General features: G+C 36.5%; 1 protein-coding gene across 2 annotated transcripts in view; it reads right to left on the reverse strand.

The window, feature by feature from the left end:
• Window positions 1-16,318, reverse strand: part of gli3 (GLI family zinc finger 3) — a 160,309-nt gene that overhangs the window by 66,652 nt on the left and 77,339 nt on the right. For both annotated transcript variants that reach the window (XM_088919355.1, XM_088919354.1), the window contains exon 4: window positions 7,609-7,714. In XM_088919355.1, coding sequence (XP_088775481.1) covers window positions 7,609-7,714 — 106 coding nt within the window. The remainder of the gene's footprint in view (window positions 1-7,608; window positions 7,715-16,318) is intronic.

Below are 16,318 nucleotides of genomic sequence, written 5' to 3' on the forward strand. Positions count from 1 at the left end.
GATTAATTCTGTTCACTAAGGAGAACTTGTCTTAAAACAATTTCATTTTTCCCCCCCAGTACATATGTAATCATGCTGCCATTAACAAATTGTTGCACATATGTGAACTGCCATTGAAAAGTTTTGGCCTCCAAAGAATTTGGTTTGCTTTTGTTCATTTTATTGTCTGCATCTGCCTGGTGATTTTAAGAAACAGATTAACGCTGGCTTGCCTGGTTTGTCAACGAGGGACTTCATTATTTGCCTCACCAGATAATGTTGGTGGGTTACATAAAAATATAATTTAAAACACGCACCTCCCTTCCAAATATTTACACAACTCTACTAACTTGCTTCAGAAGTTATAGAATACAAGTGATACAATGCTGTTCCTCTGAAAAAGAACAAAACAATTAAAAATTGATCAAGTGAATATTTGATCAGAAAGGGTTTCCCTCTGCAGAGTTACCAAAACATTTCATTTTAAAACACATGAATTGTAAATTCAATACTAAAATGAATAAACAAAAAGCCAGCTTATTAAGATCTCCTTGCTCAAAACGTGAAGAAATATTTTTAAAAGAGTAACTAAGTCAAAAATTCTACTTCCTGGCTAACTGAAAAAATACTTTTGTACACCAGAACCACTATCTTTAACGCTAACGTTTGGTTTACTGATCATGATACCCTGGGATCTATCTTTCAAGGAAAGCCTAGCTATAATCTTCAGGTCATTTAGCTACTAGTACCCAGACCAGGCAGATTAACCAAATGGCCTCTTCTTGTTTATAACCAATATCCATATTTACAACTAACAAGATGGAAGAAACCTGACCATGTCATAAAAAGTGGTGCCTTTTAACATCAAGTTTAAGTTACTTAACCTGGCCTGCCTAAATACTGTATATGGCCTTAAATTACTATTTAGCCACAGGATACCATGGAGAATCCACAGAAAACAGAATGAGATTGACACATATGTTTAATTGTCCAAGGGTTTTTGACACCTTACTTAAGGAAAATGACCAGTTACGTTTTTAGAAAGTGATACAGATTAAGCTGTGAGCATGATGAGCACAGACTAAACTCATCTAGGAACATGTAACTGGGAATAATACAGGACTAGTCAAAAAGGAAAAATATTATCTTTCAAAGCACTGTACAGTTTTTCTAACCTTTCAATTCTGTAAATGTATATATACAATACTGGGATGGCGCAGAGTTCAAGGTCATAAAGCTTGATGTCTCCGGTCACCCCTGTTGTCTATCATTCATTGGGTCAATGATTATAGGATTTCAAGATGCATGTGGCTACTTTAGAAAAGGGCCTAAAAAGGTGGTTTATTAAAACAAAGGCGGTCACTGATGACCCGCCCCCTCATTTCCATTTCAAAAAAGGGCATCAGAAATTCCAGTCATACAGAGGGAAATTATGAACTCATCAATAATTTTGTAGCAAGAAGTACATGAGAGAATGTCTGAATATTAATCTGTATGTAACTGGGAGACTTGGATGCTCCTGAAACTCAGTAAGTCAATGTCACTGAGTCGTGTCACCTGAGGATCATATTATTCTGTTTTTACACTTTACAGGAAATTCACAATGCCAGTAAATACTCTGTAAATTGTACCGGCATGTAGTATAATTTAATGGAAATCCTCTGCAGAGTTTCTGACAATGTTTTTCATATGACCATAAAAGGAAAGTCAATTTGTTTTTAACCATGTTTGCCTGCATAATATAATTTATATAACCTCTTATAGAATTATTATTCAGTTAACGAGAAATATTTCCAACACAATGCAGTAACTTAGGTAAGTGATTTCTTTTTAAACACGACCCGATTAACTAAAGCTACTGGGCCCTACAGTAAAGTATTTTCAAATAACGTAGCCATTTAAACCCCCAGCAATGGAAGGTGTAGGACTCACTGTGATCAGCTATTCCATGTAGCTGTAAATGTTAAAGGCATGGAAATGTTTCCTGCACGTGATCTGTAATTCCCAGCTTTCACTTGTTTGTTGCACAGGTCTTATGCTTCCAAGTTCTTTGTAAGAGACAGAGGGATGTGAGGTTTAGCTATTGGCAACTGACCCACATTATATTACACACTGGTATCTTTAGAGCAAATCAAGAAAAGTCTGTGCAACAGGAGGGTTAAAAAAAAAAAGCTGAAATGACTTGAATTTCCTTCAAGTGCTGAAGGAAAATCACTTGCATGAGCCTTCATTGGGGTGGAGTGGTGGCACTGTGGCTAAGGAGCTGTGCCTGTGGCTGGAAGGGTGCTGGTTCAAATCCTGCGGCCAGCAGAGGAATCCTACTCTGTTGGGCCCCTGAGCAAGGCCCTTGACCCCAACTGCTCCAGGGGTGCCATATAAACAGCTGACCCTGCATTCTGACCCCAAGCTTCTCTCTACCTGCCTGTGTGTCTCATGGAAAGCAAGCTGGGGTATGTGAAAAGACAAATTCCTAATTTAAGAAATTGCATATGGGTAATAAAGTGATCTTCTTCTTTATTATAGATCAGTGCCAAAGGTGCACCATATCCATTATGGGGTCAGATTTATTAAACAATTATGTCAGGGAAGAAGAGACAGCTTAGGGGAAAAAGGCACCTTAATGTACCTGCACAAACAATATCTAGTTATACTAAATGTGCAAACATAAAAAATACTGAAATATAATTTCTGAGTTCTTAAAGTACAGATAGAAGACTTCAAACATAACGACGGGTAGCATTCTGAAAACAATCAGTCCAAGTACCGGTATGCTCAAAAGCCTGACACAACAGTGGATGCTGTGTTAATACTGTAATATAATGATATCCATTATACAACATATCAAGACATTTAAAAGAGTACCTTTAACAATAATAATATATAGAAAACACACTGTTTTATTTTTTAAAAGAATCGTTCATTCAAAACAAAACTTTTTTTTCTTACCCACACTCTAAATCTCTCTAAACCTCTTTGACTGGTAACACAGTGGATGTTTGTTTTATGCTTTAGAAGCCATGTTCCCCTCACATGTTCTGCTATTATCTCTGTATAAGCTAAATGCTAAATTATATTTGCCATTTTGTTGCAGTGACATTGGCATCAATCATCCAAGGGTTCTAAATTCAAGAGATGGGGACTGTGAAAATGCAGCATAAAAAATTCATTACTGTTAGTAACAGTCCCTAAGAAAAGATATGACACTCTGCAAGGAAATATAATGATGAAGAACATCAAACATAATATGACCCAAGTAGCTGCTCGATTCAATTTTTTTCTCACACGCAGTGATTGCTTTCTTCCCTAAATTTCCTCTCCTCAGTTCAGCTGCTGAACAAGAGCTCACCCTCATTTCTCAAAACAGGTCCTAAAGGATGTCTCCAGTTTCTTGTTTCCTTGTTCATTTGTAAGCATTATTTTCTCTGTTTTGTTATGACACTGATTGAATTTTATGTATACATTAACCAATTTGATTTAAAGATAGATAGATAAAACTTAGAAGACCAATCAAATACTGTAATTGTACTATGCAGAATGTGATAATATAGCCTAAAATTGCCTGGGACAGAATTTGTAGGTGAGGTAGGCCAGTTAAATCTGAAAAGAAATAAAAACTCTTAAGTTTGCAAAAGACTAATGGCTATAGCCCTGGAGTAAGTGTATGTGTTCCACTGGCTTGAATCGTCTGCATGGATAAAGCTTTTAGAAAATAGATGGATGGACAATAACTAATTTTTTCAGTGACACACACATTTACACAAATTAAAAAGTGTAAATAAGAAGTGCTGTCAAAATAATGTAATCTAATTCACACTATTGAACTTTAAGCTCTTACATAAAGATGTTGCTTTCCACTTTGGCATAAATAAATTATCGTTCAATCACCACACGATTTTGGTTGAACCACAGAAAAAATCGGTGTAAAACACATGATATCATGTGATTGACCTAGATCACTACATCGAAAATGTTTTCAGCACTGATGAGACATGCTGTAGATGGAGAAAAGTACTAGCACATTGTAGATGAAAACCTGCTTCAGGCCAACACAGGGACAAAAATTCCTTTTTCAGCAGGACAATGATCCAAAGCTACAATGGAGTGGCTTAAGAATAAGAAAGTGAATGGAGCAGCCAAAGTCCTGACTTGAATCCCATTAAGAATATGTGGAAAGACTTGAAAATTGTCCGTAATTGCCCATAAGAAGGGTCTGAATGCTTTTGCAGGGCATGGTAACAGAGCTTATAACAGATGTATATTTATTTTGTAGTTCATAATATAGTATATTGTCACCTGTTGTCTGTCATATTTAACAAACACATTAATATGTCTCAGCCCGCTGCTAATCTTGGTGGTAAAGAAGATTATTGTGACTTGGCCATAATTATAGAGTTTCTTCATTTGCAGAGAGAGCAAAAAATGAGCCAAGGAATGTAACAACAAATGTGGCCAAATGGGTCAACACAAAAAGAGCAAAACACTGCATGACCAGCCATTTCAAAAGTAGCACACTTAGCAGTTCAAGCCTCCCTGCAAACAGTACAGCTCGCCGAGTATGTTGTTCATCTTGCTCAGGATCTTGATAGACAGCTGTAAAAAGCTGAAAAAGTCAGTGCACAGTCTGCTGGGCTTAGATTAGAACACAGATTTGACTGATAGTGCAAAGCTCAGTGTATTTGTGAAAGGTCATGATTATAACTTTCACGTCATCAAAGAGTGGCAAGACTTGTCTGCATGGTGCATTTGATTACTATAACGGATGTTCTTTAAAACACCAAAGAAGCACTAGAATGCCCCTGTATACAATTGTATTTTATATCTCCTTAAACAACTAACACATTACCAGCAATGCTCTGCACAGAATGCTCTGGAAGTATGCAAGAAATGAAAGATTGAAGAACTAAAGGACCAGTAACATTGCACAGCATAATTCACCAGCAAGCATTGAGCAGTAAGTCTCTGAAATGTTCCAAAGCTTTGGAAGTTGTTTTGAAATGTGCAAAATTCATTTGTTGTAGAGGCATGAGCATATGAAGAGGTATTCTGCCCTTTCTTAGAAGGACCGCAGCAATATTATGTAAGAAGAGCTCTAGAAAACTATCACTCAATCTGATTTGAAGAAATCATCCAAACTGAAAGGGAATTTGAAACATTTTCTGGCACCAATTGGCACCAATTAGTTCAATAAACTCAATCTTTAAATGTCCAACGAGTTCATCCCTCGTAGGTGAGGGGGATGGATCTGCAACCAGCGCTGTCATTTCCTCAGCCAGGCAAGTTACCGCCAAGCTATTAAGTATCCTAACACCTTAACATCAATTGGCTCGTTTCATCATTATTAGAATTTGACCAAACTCAAGATTTTATGAAATTTTGTTTCTTGTGAGCATTTGATAGATTTTCAAGTGGAGGCTTTTGAATTTGACCATAATACATCTCTAAAACTTAAACTACTGGAAAAGAGAAATATTGAACTGCTTGAGCACTTAGATTAATTCTGCTAATGGATGTTTGCCCGTTATGCCTTCTGGCATGTAGGGGCAACAACATCCTGTTGCTGTTACCGTAAAATTAGTTTTTTACGGGACAGGGTTGTTAGCCTTGAATTCTGCTAAGGAATATGCAAAATGCATGGAAAAACATCTCTATCCAGCAGAACATACAGACCAAACAACTTAATTACTTGAGACAAATCTTGTTGTAGCCCAGCATCTTTATATGACTGCTTGCTAAAGCTAAACCAGTAACACCTTCATAAAACAGACCAACAGTAGGGTCTTGACATCTGTGAATTTAACATTCACGAATTTGCTTATACGCGATTCGGTCTGGCCGATGGGGTCTGGGAAGGAAGAAGAGCAGAACGGAATGAAAACGTGATGAGGGTTGCTAACCACAACTTTCAAATTAGTGGCACAACAGACTAGGACGGTGAGACGAATCTAGCTAGCGAATGGGCGTGTCTCTCACCCGTTTTGAGTCGCCAGCCTGGTTAATCACAGGCTGGCGACTTTACAGACTCTCTGACAGTTTTATTGCCCGTCTCATTACAGTGCAACGTGATAATCGTGGAGGCACAGAGAGACGGACACGGAGGGATTCATGATGTTTATTTTAACGGATTACCATAAGTTTGTGATTACTGTTGTTTCTTTTAGTTAATCAATGCTATTCAACTTAAAGGCAATGGATTAGTACTTGAATTATGTAACCATACTGTACACACTATATACTATAGTACATTATGCAACGGTATAGAGGTGTATTTGGTTATATGCAGATTTGGCTATTCGCAACAGTCCTCTGCACCCAACCACAAAAGCCTACTGTATTGTGGGAAAGTTAAATTATTTTAAAAAGTTATGATTACATGTAAGATTTATTTTGCACAGCGGGATCAGGTTTGCCCTTGAATGATCACAGAATGATTCTGTGACTGTAGCCGATGGAAAATCTGACTTTCTTTAAAATACTCAGAAATGTATTCTGTGTGAAGCTGTGTTTTCTTTAATTTAAAATTCAACTGCTGATCTGCAGATGCTTATAATGGCTCTGTCAATCATTACTTCCACTTTCAAAGACCAGGTTAATTTGATTAACAATTACAATTATAATATGTAGCACACAGAAATTTCAGGTTTGACCCACAGACTGCACAGGATGTAAAGTCATGTATTATTTGTGTGAAGATGTCTCACAAAACGGGCATGTAGAAATCAGGAGTGATGGACATCAGTGTGTGCTGCATGTCCAATTTTCTGTAAAGTCTAATTCCTCATAAAATGCAAAACATCATAAATTGTATTAAATACTATTGTATTTGACTTGTATACTTCAGTATGCTTTATTCTTTAAAGTTAACTTCTAGTAACTAAATAATGATTCAATAGATTAAGCATGAAAATAATGCTTACATGTACAATGTTTAGGCTGTGCTCTTCAAACATAAGAGATAAAGCTACTATTGTTGATTGTAATAAAGGGTCTAATTTCCACAAATTGTATTCCAATAACTGCTGAAAATGCACAAAACATGTTTCTGTCAGAAGGTTATACTGCTAACAGAAGAGGTATATAAGATGTTCACCAAGGAATTTGTTTACAGGGTCTCACTACCATGCAGGCTGACAATATTCTTCCTTGTCTGTGTTAGTGTGAGAAAAGGTTGATGCAGCATTAGAAAACTTCTAAAAAGCTCTCATAAGGGTTTTGAGATGTACTGTTCAAACAAAATGTGACTTAAACAAAAAGTCATTTCAGTAACAAACTGGGTTTCCTACTTCCACCTTGGTCTAAATATATTTAATAACTGTCCCAAGAGCCTAGGAGCATCCTTGGTTTAGGTAGTTAGGTATTAACCTTCATCTTACTGGCATTGTGCATAAGAGCAGTTTCTGTAATTTACTCAGAATTAAAAATACAAAATAAATTAGAATTGTGTTTTTGTCAAAGGAAAATTAAATTAATTTGTGAAATTGTCCATTTTACTTATAGGTCTCTTCAATGTTATTTCACGCTGTGAAATAAATATTCCCTATGGTCACACACGCCCATGTGGGCATGTTAAGGACATGTAATATCTTACTTGCTTCTCTTTACAAGAAAAACAAAGTCCTTTGGTGTACTCACACATGCAGAGGAGGTACTGGAGAAGGCTCATATATGTAGCGTCCCTGAGCATGCCGGTCATCAATGGGAACAGGAGGGTGAAAAGCTGGAAAAAACTGAGGATGAGCTAAAAGAAAGAAAAGGAAAGTAGAATTTAGACAATTATCCACCCATCTTCTAACTCCTTTATTTAATACATTGTCACAGGGGAGCCAGAGCCTATCCCAGAAAGCAACGGGTGGCTACACAAACACACACACACTCAGAAGCCAATTAGAAGCCAGAAACCAATTAACCTACCAGTACTGTATGTCTTTGGACTGTGGGAGAAAACCAGAGCACCCAGAGTAAACCCACAAGGACACAGGAAGAACATACAAACTCCACGCAGATAGAACTTCAGGTCTGAAATCAAACTCAGGGCCCCAGTGTTAGGAGGCAGCAATGTTAATCACTTTGCCACTGTGCGCCCCCCCTGCCCCTTAGGAATTATTCACATCAAAAATACTTCTGCATATAAAGAGCCCCATCTCTATTTGTTTTCACGAAACTCCAAAAAGATAAAAACATGTTTTCAATATTTGTAAAATAGAATCAAACGGAATGAAAAAAGCAGTGGCCAACACCGCAATGAAAACTAAACAAAAAACACAATGCTGCCACTGAGGAGCTTCTTTGAGTACAGTATGTGAAGAATGATCACGACTAAAATAAAAATGTTCATCTTCTTATTACTTTCCAGTTCCCACTCTCTACCTCTATTGATCAGAGGGGGTGAAACTGTACTGTCCCAAACAATACTGAAAAAACAAATGGATTTGTTCAGTTTAAACACTGAAAACAATATTAATTAAAGGACATCCTGTGACAAACCAGTAACATATTTACCTTTTTGTATTCAAACATTGTATACAAACATGAACATTTTCTTATAAATATGTCTGAATACTACAGTACAGGGCCTTCCTGCAGAATGAGTATTTAGCATGCCTGTCATCACTTGGTATTTCCTGGTGCCACTAACAGCATGGCCTGTTTTCAGCTTCTTTGTGCTTTTTTGGCGATTTGTTTTGTTTTTCAAGCCCTCTCTATAGAAATGAGTCAATGCAGGACTGTTCATTCATGATGATTATTCCAAGCATTACAATAGAAAGCTATTACTCTAGACCTCATTCCGAGAATTACCATACACATGCACATTGATATTAGAAGATTCTACAATGTCTGAACAGGAATTTGTACACAGTATCAAAACTTAACTTGATCTGATTCAGATTCTCCACAGTATTCTCCACAGTATTTTGGCATCAGGCAATATCAACATGTTTTTACATGAGCAAAACTATTGCTCTTGCCATTATTTACTTTCTTGGCACAATGACTTCTTACTACAGTATGTATCCGAAGAAAGTTTGATAACTAAAAATATTTTGGAAATTAGAAAGTGTTTGGGCAAGCCCATACTAGATAATGAACAGGGGAGATGCTGTGGGGAACACAAAACAGAACTGAGATAGTGCTTTTCAGCCCTGATTTACATCCAGGGGATACTTTGGCAAAACTGTGAAAAGTTGTGAATGACATCATGGATCTAAAAACCAAAGGTTAATGTAATAATGTCCTTTAAGCAGATGCATCAGTCAAAGTCAAAGTCTACTGAATCTTTATATAATTTGTCATAATATGTTTTCAGTTTAGATCTTTTGCAAGTAACATTTTTTGATAGAAGATATGCAGATTGAGATGGCCAGCAAGAAACATTTATTTTGTATTCAGTTAACCATTTCTTTGTCTGTCTGGATTGTTTCATTGCTGAAAAGTTCTTTCTTGGCCCAGCCCAAGCTTCTTGGTGCGTGTTGGGAGTTTCTGAATCCCACTGTCATAATAAGGGCGCCATGACTCATTAATGCAAAACAATCCCAAAACATGACAGACCTCCCCCATATTTCACAGTAAGTATGACTGTTTTCGTAACATGAGCTTCACCTTTTTAACATCAAACATAATGCTAATGTGCACGTTCAGAAATTCGATTTTTCTTTCATCTAAACATAAGACGGTTATAATTTTCTATCAGTATATTTTGGCAAATTAGAGCCGTCTCTTTTTGGAGTTTGGACTCAGAAGAGGCTACTCAGCCATGAGAGCCACATTCATGATGACAAGAGGCATCTTCTGGCACTTTGTATCCTGAAGATGCCAGAGTGCATCGCAGATCTCCAACTGTTGCGTTTGGACTTATGGTAGATGCAGCTTTTTTTGGATTCTTTTATAGCCATCCCTCAACTCATGGAGGTCGATAAACATTGCTGCCACCTTTACCAGGATGATGCATGTTTCTTTGTGTCTTCTGTGTATCACATCCTTCCATACCCCAGGGAAACCTTTGGAGGTGTTGATATACAGTGTTTCTGGAGGCTTCTACTGCACTCCCAATATGCAGAATGTTGACTTGTTTTTGTTTAACTTTGTTGAGTGGTGTACTTAGAAGTGTGAATAAATGTGACCCTTGTTTTGTCTGGAATTCAATTATGACGAATCCAACTTTGCTCCGTGCCACGCTGTAAAGATAACAGCTTAACATTTTTAGAACTGTTTTAATCAAGAGATATTTCCAATCCATAATTCATTTTGTTATATGATGATTAGTGTTTCTTTCTTATAGGTAATAATTTGTATGCAGCAAATAAAAGCTTTTGACTCAGCAATGGAAAGAGAGAAAAAAACTACAAAAATAAATATTTTATAACTATAGTAATCAACCTGATTTGCAATGGGAACCCACACTCAACTCCTCTTTTAATGAATAAATTAGATGATCAGCTAGACCACACAGAACTAGTGTTTGAAATCATCATTTTAATCACCCTCCCCTTTCAAAAATGTATTTCTAAAATAAATATGTGATCAATTTAAATGAGACAAAGGTATCTTGAAAATAAAGTATGTTAAAACTGAAATTAAATACAAAATTAGATTTGCATAGAACATTTATGTTTATTTTCTTACTTCAGCAGAAAATGCCAAAGAATACTGAGTATATGATTGATTAGCACTTTAAGTGTATGTTTACTCTTTTTGTAGTTAATACACATTGTTGCATTCTTAGCACTTTAAGTGTATGTTTACTCTTTTTGTAGTTAATACACATTGTTGCATTCTTTAATTGAAGGAAAAATATTTAATAACTCCACAATGTTTCTACTCACTGTGCTCAGAGATAACTATTCAGCTGTGTGTAGTTCTTAAGATTGGTTTCTTTATCCTAATCTTTTCAAAGTACTTCCTCATTGTTTCTTTACCACAGAATGCACAACAAGCTCTGAATGCAACTGTGTCTTCTCTTCCAAAGATAGTACTCGAGTGGGTATAAGGAATAAGGAAATCCTTGGCATGACAATGGTTGAGAAAAAAGCTATAGAAATCAAGAAGTCACATCTCAGTACAACACATTCCGAGGGCTGATATATAAACCAGCCTGTAAGCTATGGTAGTCAACACAAAAATTAAAGAAAGGGGATTTAACTGACTTGTGGTGAGTGATACTGGGAACAGTACAGGTATAGCAGTCCCTTGTTGTGTGATAGTTATAATACCTACATATATACCTTTCTTCTCAAGTTATTTCTTAAATCACTAAATGTTATTCAATGTTCAGCCAAGGTAATTATTAAACATTTGACAGGCAATTAAGTTGATTTTAAATACTATGAAATAATCTCAGAGTCAAATTTAGCCTTAAATATCAAGAGCTAATATTCATTGGCAAAAATGTGTCCAATTATATTTATAAATACTTACATCCAGGTTCTTATGCTCAACACAAATCTTAGTTAAACTTAAAAGTTCATTTCATCTTCAACTCATGTTTATTTATGAAAACGTGCTTAATAAAAAAAAGAGTATTCATTTAAAAAAATATATAATTCACAGTTCTGTGTTTGAAAATAATCCTATACAAATGTGTTATGAAGCTTAAAAACTCCTCCATGGCAAGTGAATTTTAAATATTTCCAGGCTCAGTTACTGCTCAGACTCAGCTGTGGTGTGAAAACACGGCGGAGAAGAACAAGTCTTTCTTGAGTGTTGCAGACTGTAAGCCCACAGAAATGATGGCAGTTCATCACTAGAGAAACGACATGTTTTCAAAGCCTGCATATCTAGGTTCTCCTGTAATTACCCATCCTTCCAGTTTATTATTTACACGTGAACAATACATCTGCTGGACATCATAACTCAGGGATCAGTGTAATAAGTTACCAGTACCACGCCGTCTCCTGTTGTAACCTCTGACAAAATGCAGCATGATGACTTTTCCAAAGTCAGGCTAAATCTGCTGAAGCAGAACAAAGTGCCACTAAACCTGGGTACCTACTATTTATCATACAGTTTCCTGACTGATGGCTCCACAAACCAGCTGCTAAGTGCTGTGTACTCTACTGTCAGCAAACTAACATGCTAAATGGGAGACAGAGAGAGTAATGTGCACCAGTGGCAGAATGAATTGGACTGAAGGAATTAACATTAGTGCAAAAATGAACTGGATGGTTGCAGTAGCTTCTATATTGTATATAAAACTCCACACAGGTTGTAGTTTTTCCTTCCACTTTGCATTTTGGAAGAGATATGGTAAAAATGATCTCACACATCACAAGCTTCTCTCTCTTCGATGTACTGTAACTCCTAAAAAAAGCACTCTAGCAAAGCAGAGTAGTGTATTATGCAAATCCACCCTGTGAATTTCTGTGAAATTTTGATAAACGCAGACAGTTTATTTTTGTGCTCTGATATATCGACAAAAAAAACATCCATTTGAATATCAAAACATTTTCAGCCAACAGCTAGCTCGTGGTGGACAGCAGTATCGAAGTGTGCAGTGTGGAGGAGCATCATGAAGGAGAAGCACAGGAATAGCTTTTCATTCCTTTCTGATCATTTCAAGGAATTGAAGAAAGTATTGACTTTTCTGGCAGTTCACTTCAACCTATAAGCAATTCCCCCAAAATACATTACAATGTAGAATCTAGCTGCTTAAAATGCAAAATTAGTCATTGTACAGTGGAAATCAGAATGTTTAAATTTTTCTCTTCTGGCTTTGAACAACTCACTAGCTCACATGCAATGCTCATTGGAAAGGCCCAAGACAGACATAATGCACTGATGTTTACTGTCAGCAAAGTTAAAAAAGAAATTGCATAAAACCATATTGCATCTGTCAGTACTGAATCTACAGCAGACTGCCTTATAATTAAATGGTATTATGGTTTGTTTACAATCCTGATCACTTTGCGGACAGACATGGTGAAATATTACACAACGTCTGCCTTTTGGTGTATTACATTAACTCATCATACTTTAAGGGCGTCAAGGTAGTGATTCCCATTCATTCGGTCTGTTTTAGTTTAGTTTGAATGTCAAGGTTTCATTTAAAGTAAAACAGTAAAATAATGTGTGTAACCCACCTTATAGCATACTGTATGTTTTGCTCTTTGAGCCTTCTGCAGACTCGCAACTGGGAATGGAGACACATGACATGGGGGGCGGCTTAGTCTATTCTGCACTAGCTAACAGGGGGAACAAGAAGTTCGGCTACACACCTACACTGCTACTCAACCTTTCCAAGAAGATGACCAATGGCAAGTGGTACAGAGGAAAAAATATACGTTTTATCATATAACTAATATTAACTATTTCTAGCGCCTAGAGTTCCTTGGTTTTCAAGATTTCCTTGGTTTTCAAAATTTCACCTTGTGCCCTGTCAGCATCAGTTGCCTCCCTATGACTGTGCTATTGCCTCCAGCAAGTCTGAAGCAGAATCGACTATTGCCTTAAGAGATTCAGAAAGAGATGCAGCTATCGCCTTTAGCCAGCCATAAAGACTGAGCAAATTACCTTCAGTGAGTATGAAAGTAAATCAGGTATTACTTTTAGTGATAACTCTGATTAGGCTGCCACTGAGGCATTTTAAACCATCTTCTGAAGGTCTCAAGTGCCACATCTTCCCAGAGCTATAGCCAAACTGCAACAATATATATTGACCATACAAAGTAAATAATTTTATGTCAACAGTTTTTGGATTTTGTTATTCTGATCCTCATACTGATATCAGCATACTGCCAAATTAAGCATATTTTTTATTTATACAGTATACAGTACAGTATATTTCTGGCATGTACAGCAACATTCTGGCTTTAATTTATATTTTAAGGGATCAAACATTTCATTATTGTTTTGCCTGCAAATAGTATTATGTTTATAACATTTGATAAGTAAAATAGTTTGAATTTTAAAAAGTTTTTTTAAAAGACACCCAAGCGTCAACTTTGATATTATAGTATTTTTTTTTAATTTTTCTCCTCCTATGTCTTGCACTGGTGTCTAGTCCAGGCAGGGAGTCACATGGTCTCTTATCTGTTTAACAGCATAGAAACCAGGATAAGCTCTAACACGATGAGTCGATGTGGCCCAGATATGGAAATTACTTATAGCTTCTTTTGTGTATGATTGTCTACTGAATACCCAATTATATGACATTCCATCCCTAGATTATACTGCAGATCTAAGAGATCCTAAAGCTACAGAACAGTAAAATAAAGAAAAGGGAGAACTAAATTAAACCATTGGTTGTTTATGCTACATGAAATACAAACACAAAGCTGATACATATTCAAACACTGAAATAAAAACAGGAGAAAATGAAAGGAAAGACAAAAATTTCAAATACAATACTAGGCAAATCCAAACTCTTGGCCTGTGGCCAAAGGAAATGGTGTTAGTGGACATTTAACAGATCATGACTTCAGCTCAGCACTTCTACAGAATTAACATAAGAATGCCCTCGCTACAGTTTAATCTTCCCTAAGATGTTTAACTAATTAATCTCAAACTATAAGTAACTTGGAACTCTGTTTCAAGTCTCTCCAGGAAAATACATACCCAATGAAGTACAAGAAAAAAAAAAATAAGCAGGGAGGAGAAAAGTAGAAGTGGAAATGTATTTAAGGTGAAGGAATTATTCTAAAATCACCTGCAAATGAGATGAATGGCTTCTGTTCTTTCTTGCAGCCTTATTTACACAGCTTCTTAACTGTTTTTCCCAGTGGCACACAGCAGCCAGGCAGCCTTCCTTTGGTTTTCAGAAGAACTGATAAGAACAGCTTATTTGAACTACTCTGAAGTTTACTTTAGAATCTTGTCTAAATAGACTCTGCCACCTATTTCAAACAAACAGTTCACTTCATTAGAAAGGCAAACAGTTCTGCAGCAGAATACTACCACTTGAGGAGAATTAAACAAAGCTGAGGGAAAAGCACTGCCCTGGGAAGACACATCCAGTTCTTGTGGCAAGGCATGCTAGTGATGTAGAACGGCACTTCAAAAGATTTTTTTTTCTTCCCTTTTATTCATCCTCTACTCTTAAAACGCTTCCGGAATGCAAAGACAGAACCATACAGAGCTGCCCCACTCGGAAATCTGCAAACGCAGACTCTAGGAGATGGTAATTGCCCCGAAAATACATACTGTATACACACGCTCACACAAACTTAAAGACATACAGACTAAACACATAAATGGAGCTCTTAACTGAAGTTCAGGAGGAATGATAATCAAGTCCATTTCACCCCAGCTGTTTTGAATCATAAACATTCCATGTTTATGGAAATGTACTGCAAGTTATATAAATGAAGTATTCCTTTATCTCGTATTCAATCAAATTAATCAATGATATAGAAAATAAAGGAATAATGGTTTATGAGGAAGTGCATTCAGTGGATTATGTGAAAAACTGGAGGGGCAACGTGCAGTTATACAAGCTTAGTGTAAGGGTGAGGGGAGTAAATTTACAGGTTCTGGTGGAGCTGTGTGGAGTCCTGTAAGACTGGTGTGAAATGAATATGTATGGATTAATGTATGTCATGTTATATTATTTTTTAATGTAACTTTCACTTGTGCTGTTTGCATATTTTTGTAAGTTTCTGTGTGTGTAAAACATAGCTGCTTTGATGCAAGACAAACTTCTGAGAAATCAGATGATGAAGTGGATTACAAGTAAACATATCTTTTATTTGAATCCTTCCTCCACCGTATTTTCACCTTTGCAGTTCCCCATAATTAACTCCTGTGTATGGGGATCCCAGCCTTCTCATCCTATGGCCATATGCACTCTGTAAACAACCTCATATGCACCTAATTCTTGGGTGTCGTTTTTCCTCATGAACTACAGGTTATTGTATGTAAGACAAGAGTCCCATTGTCTCCTACAGATCCCCTACATTACACTAGAGGATTACAATACAATGGCACTTGTTTTGTTTAGTGGGTCTGGATTTTCCTTCACTGTAAAACACTGCATCATTAAGTTGACGTTTCTTTTGATAAAGCTTGCATACGAGTCTGGCTGAAGCCTTAAGCCATAAGAGTATATTAATAACTATACCATATGCATATATAATACATGAATGATTAATTTGTGTTTGCGTTTCTAAAACCTGTTCTCTCAAAGTGGCCTATTTTAGCATTTTAGCAAACTATTTTAGCATTTTAATAATTTCCTCATTAAAAGGACAATAAGAAAAGGAAGGTAATTGTTTCTCTATCAAATGCATTAGTTATATTTCTGGGTAAGTTTATTTCAGAAGGTAAGGAGGCACCTACGTTTCCCACATTGACGTGGGTTTAAAATAAGTTACTTTGCTTGCTAAGGTTATGTAGATAACTCTCAGCATCTGGA

This window comes from Atractosteus spatula, chromosome 6 (assembly GCF_055471065.1).
Source record: "Atractosteus spatula isolate fAtrSpa1 chromosome 6, fAtrSpa1.hap1, whole genome shotgun sequence".
Taxonomy (NCBI): domain Eukaryota; kingdom Metazoa; phylum Chordata; class Actinopteri; order Semionotiformes; family Lepisosteidae; genus Atractosteus; species Atractosteus spatula.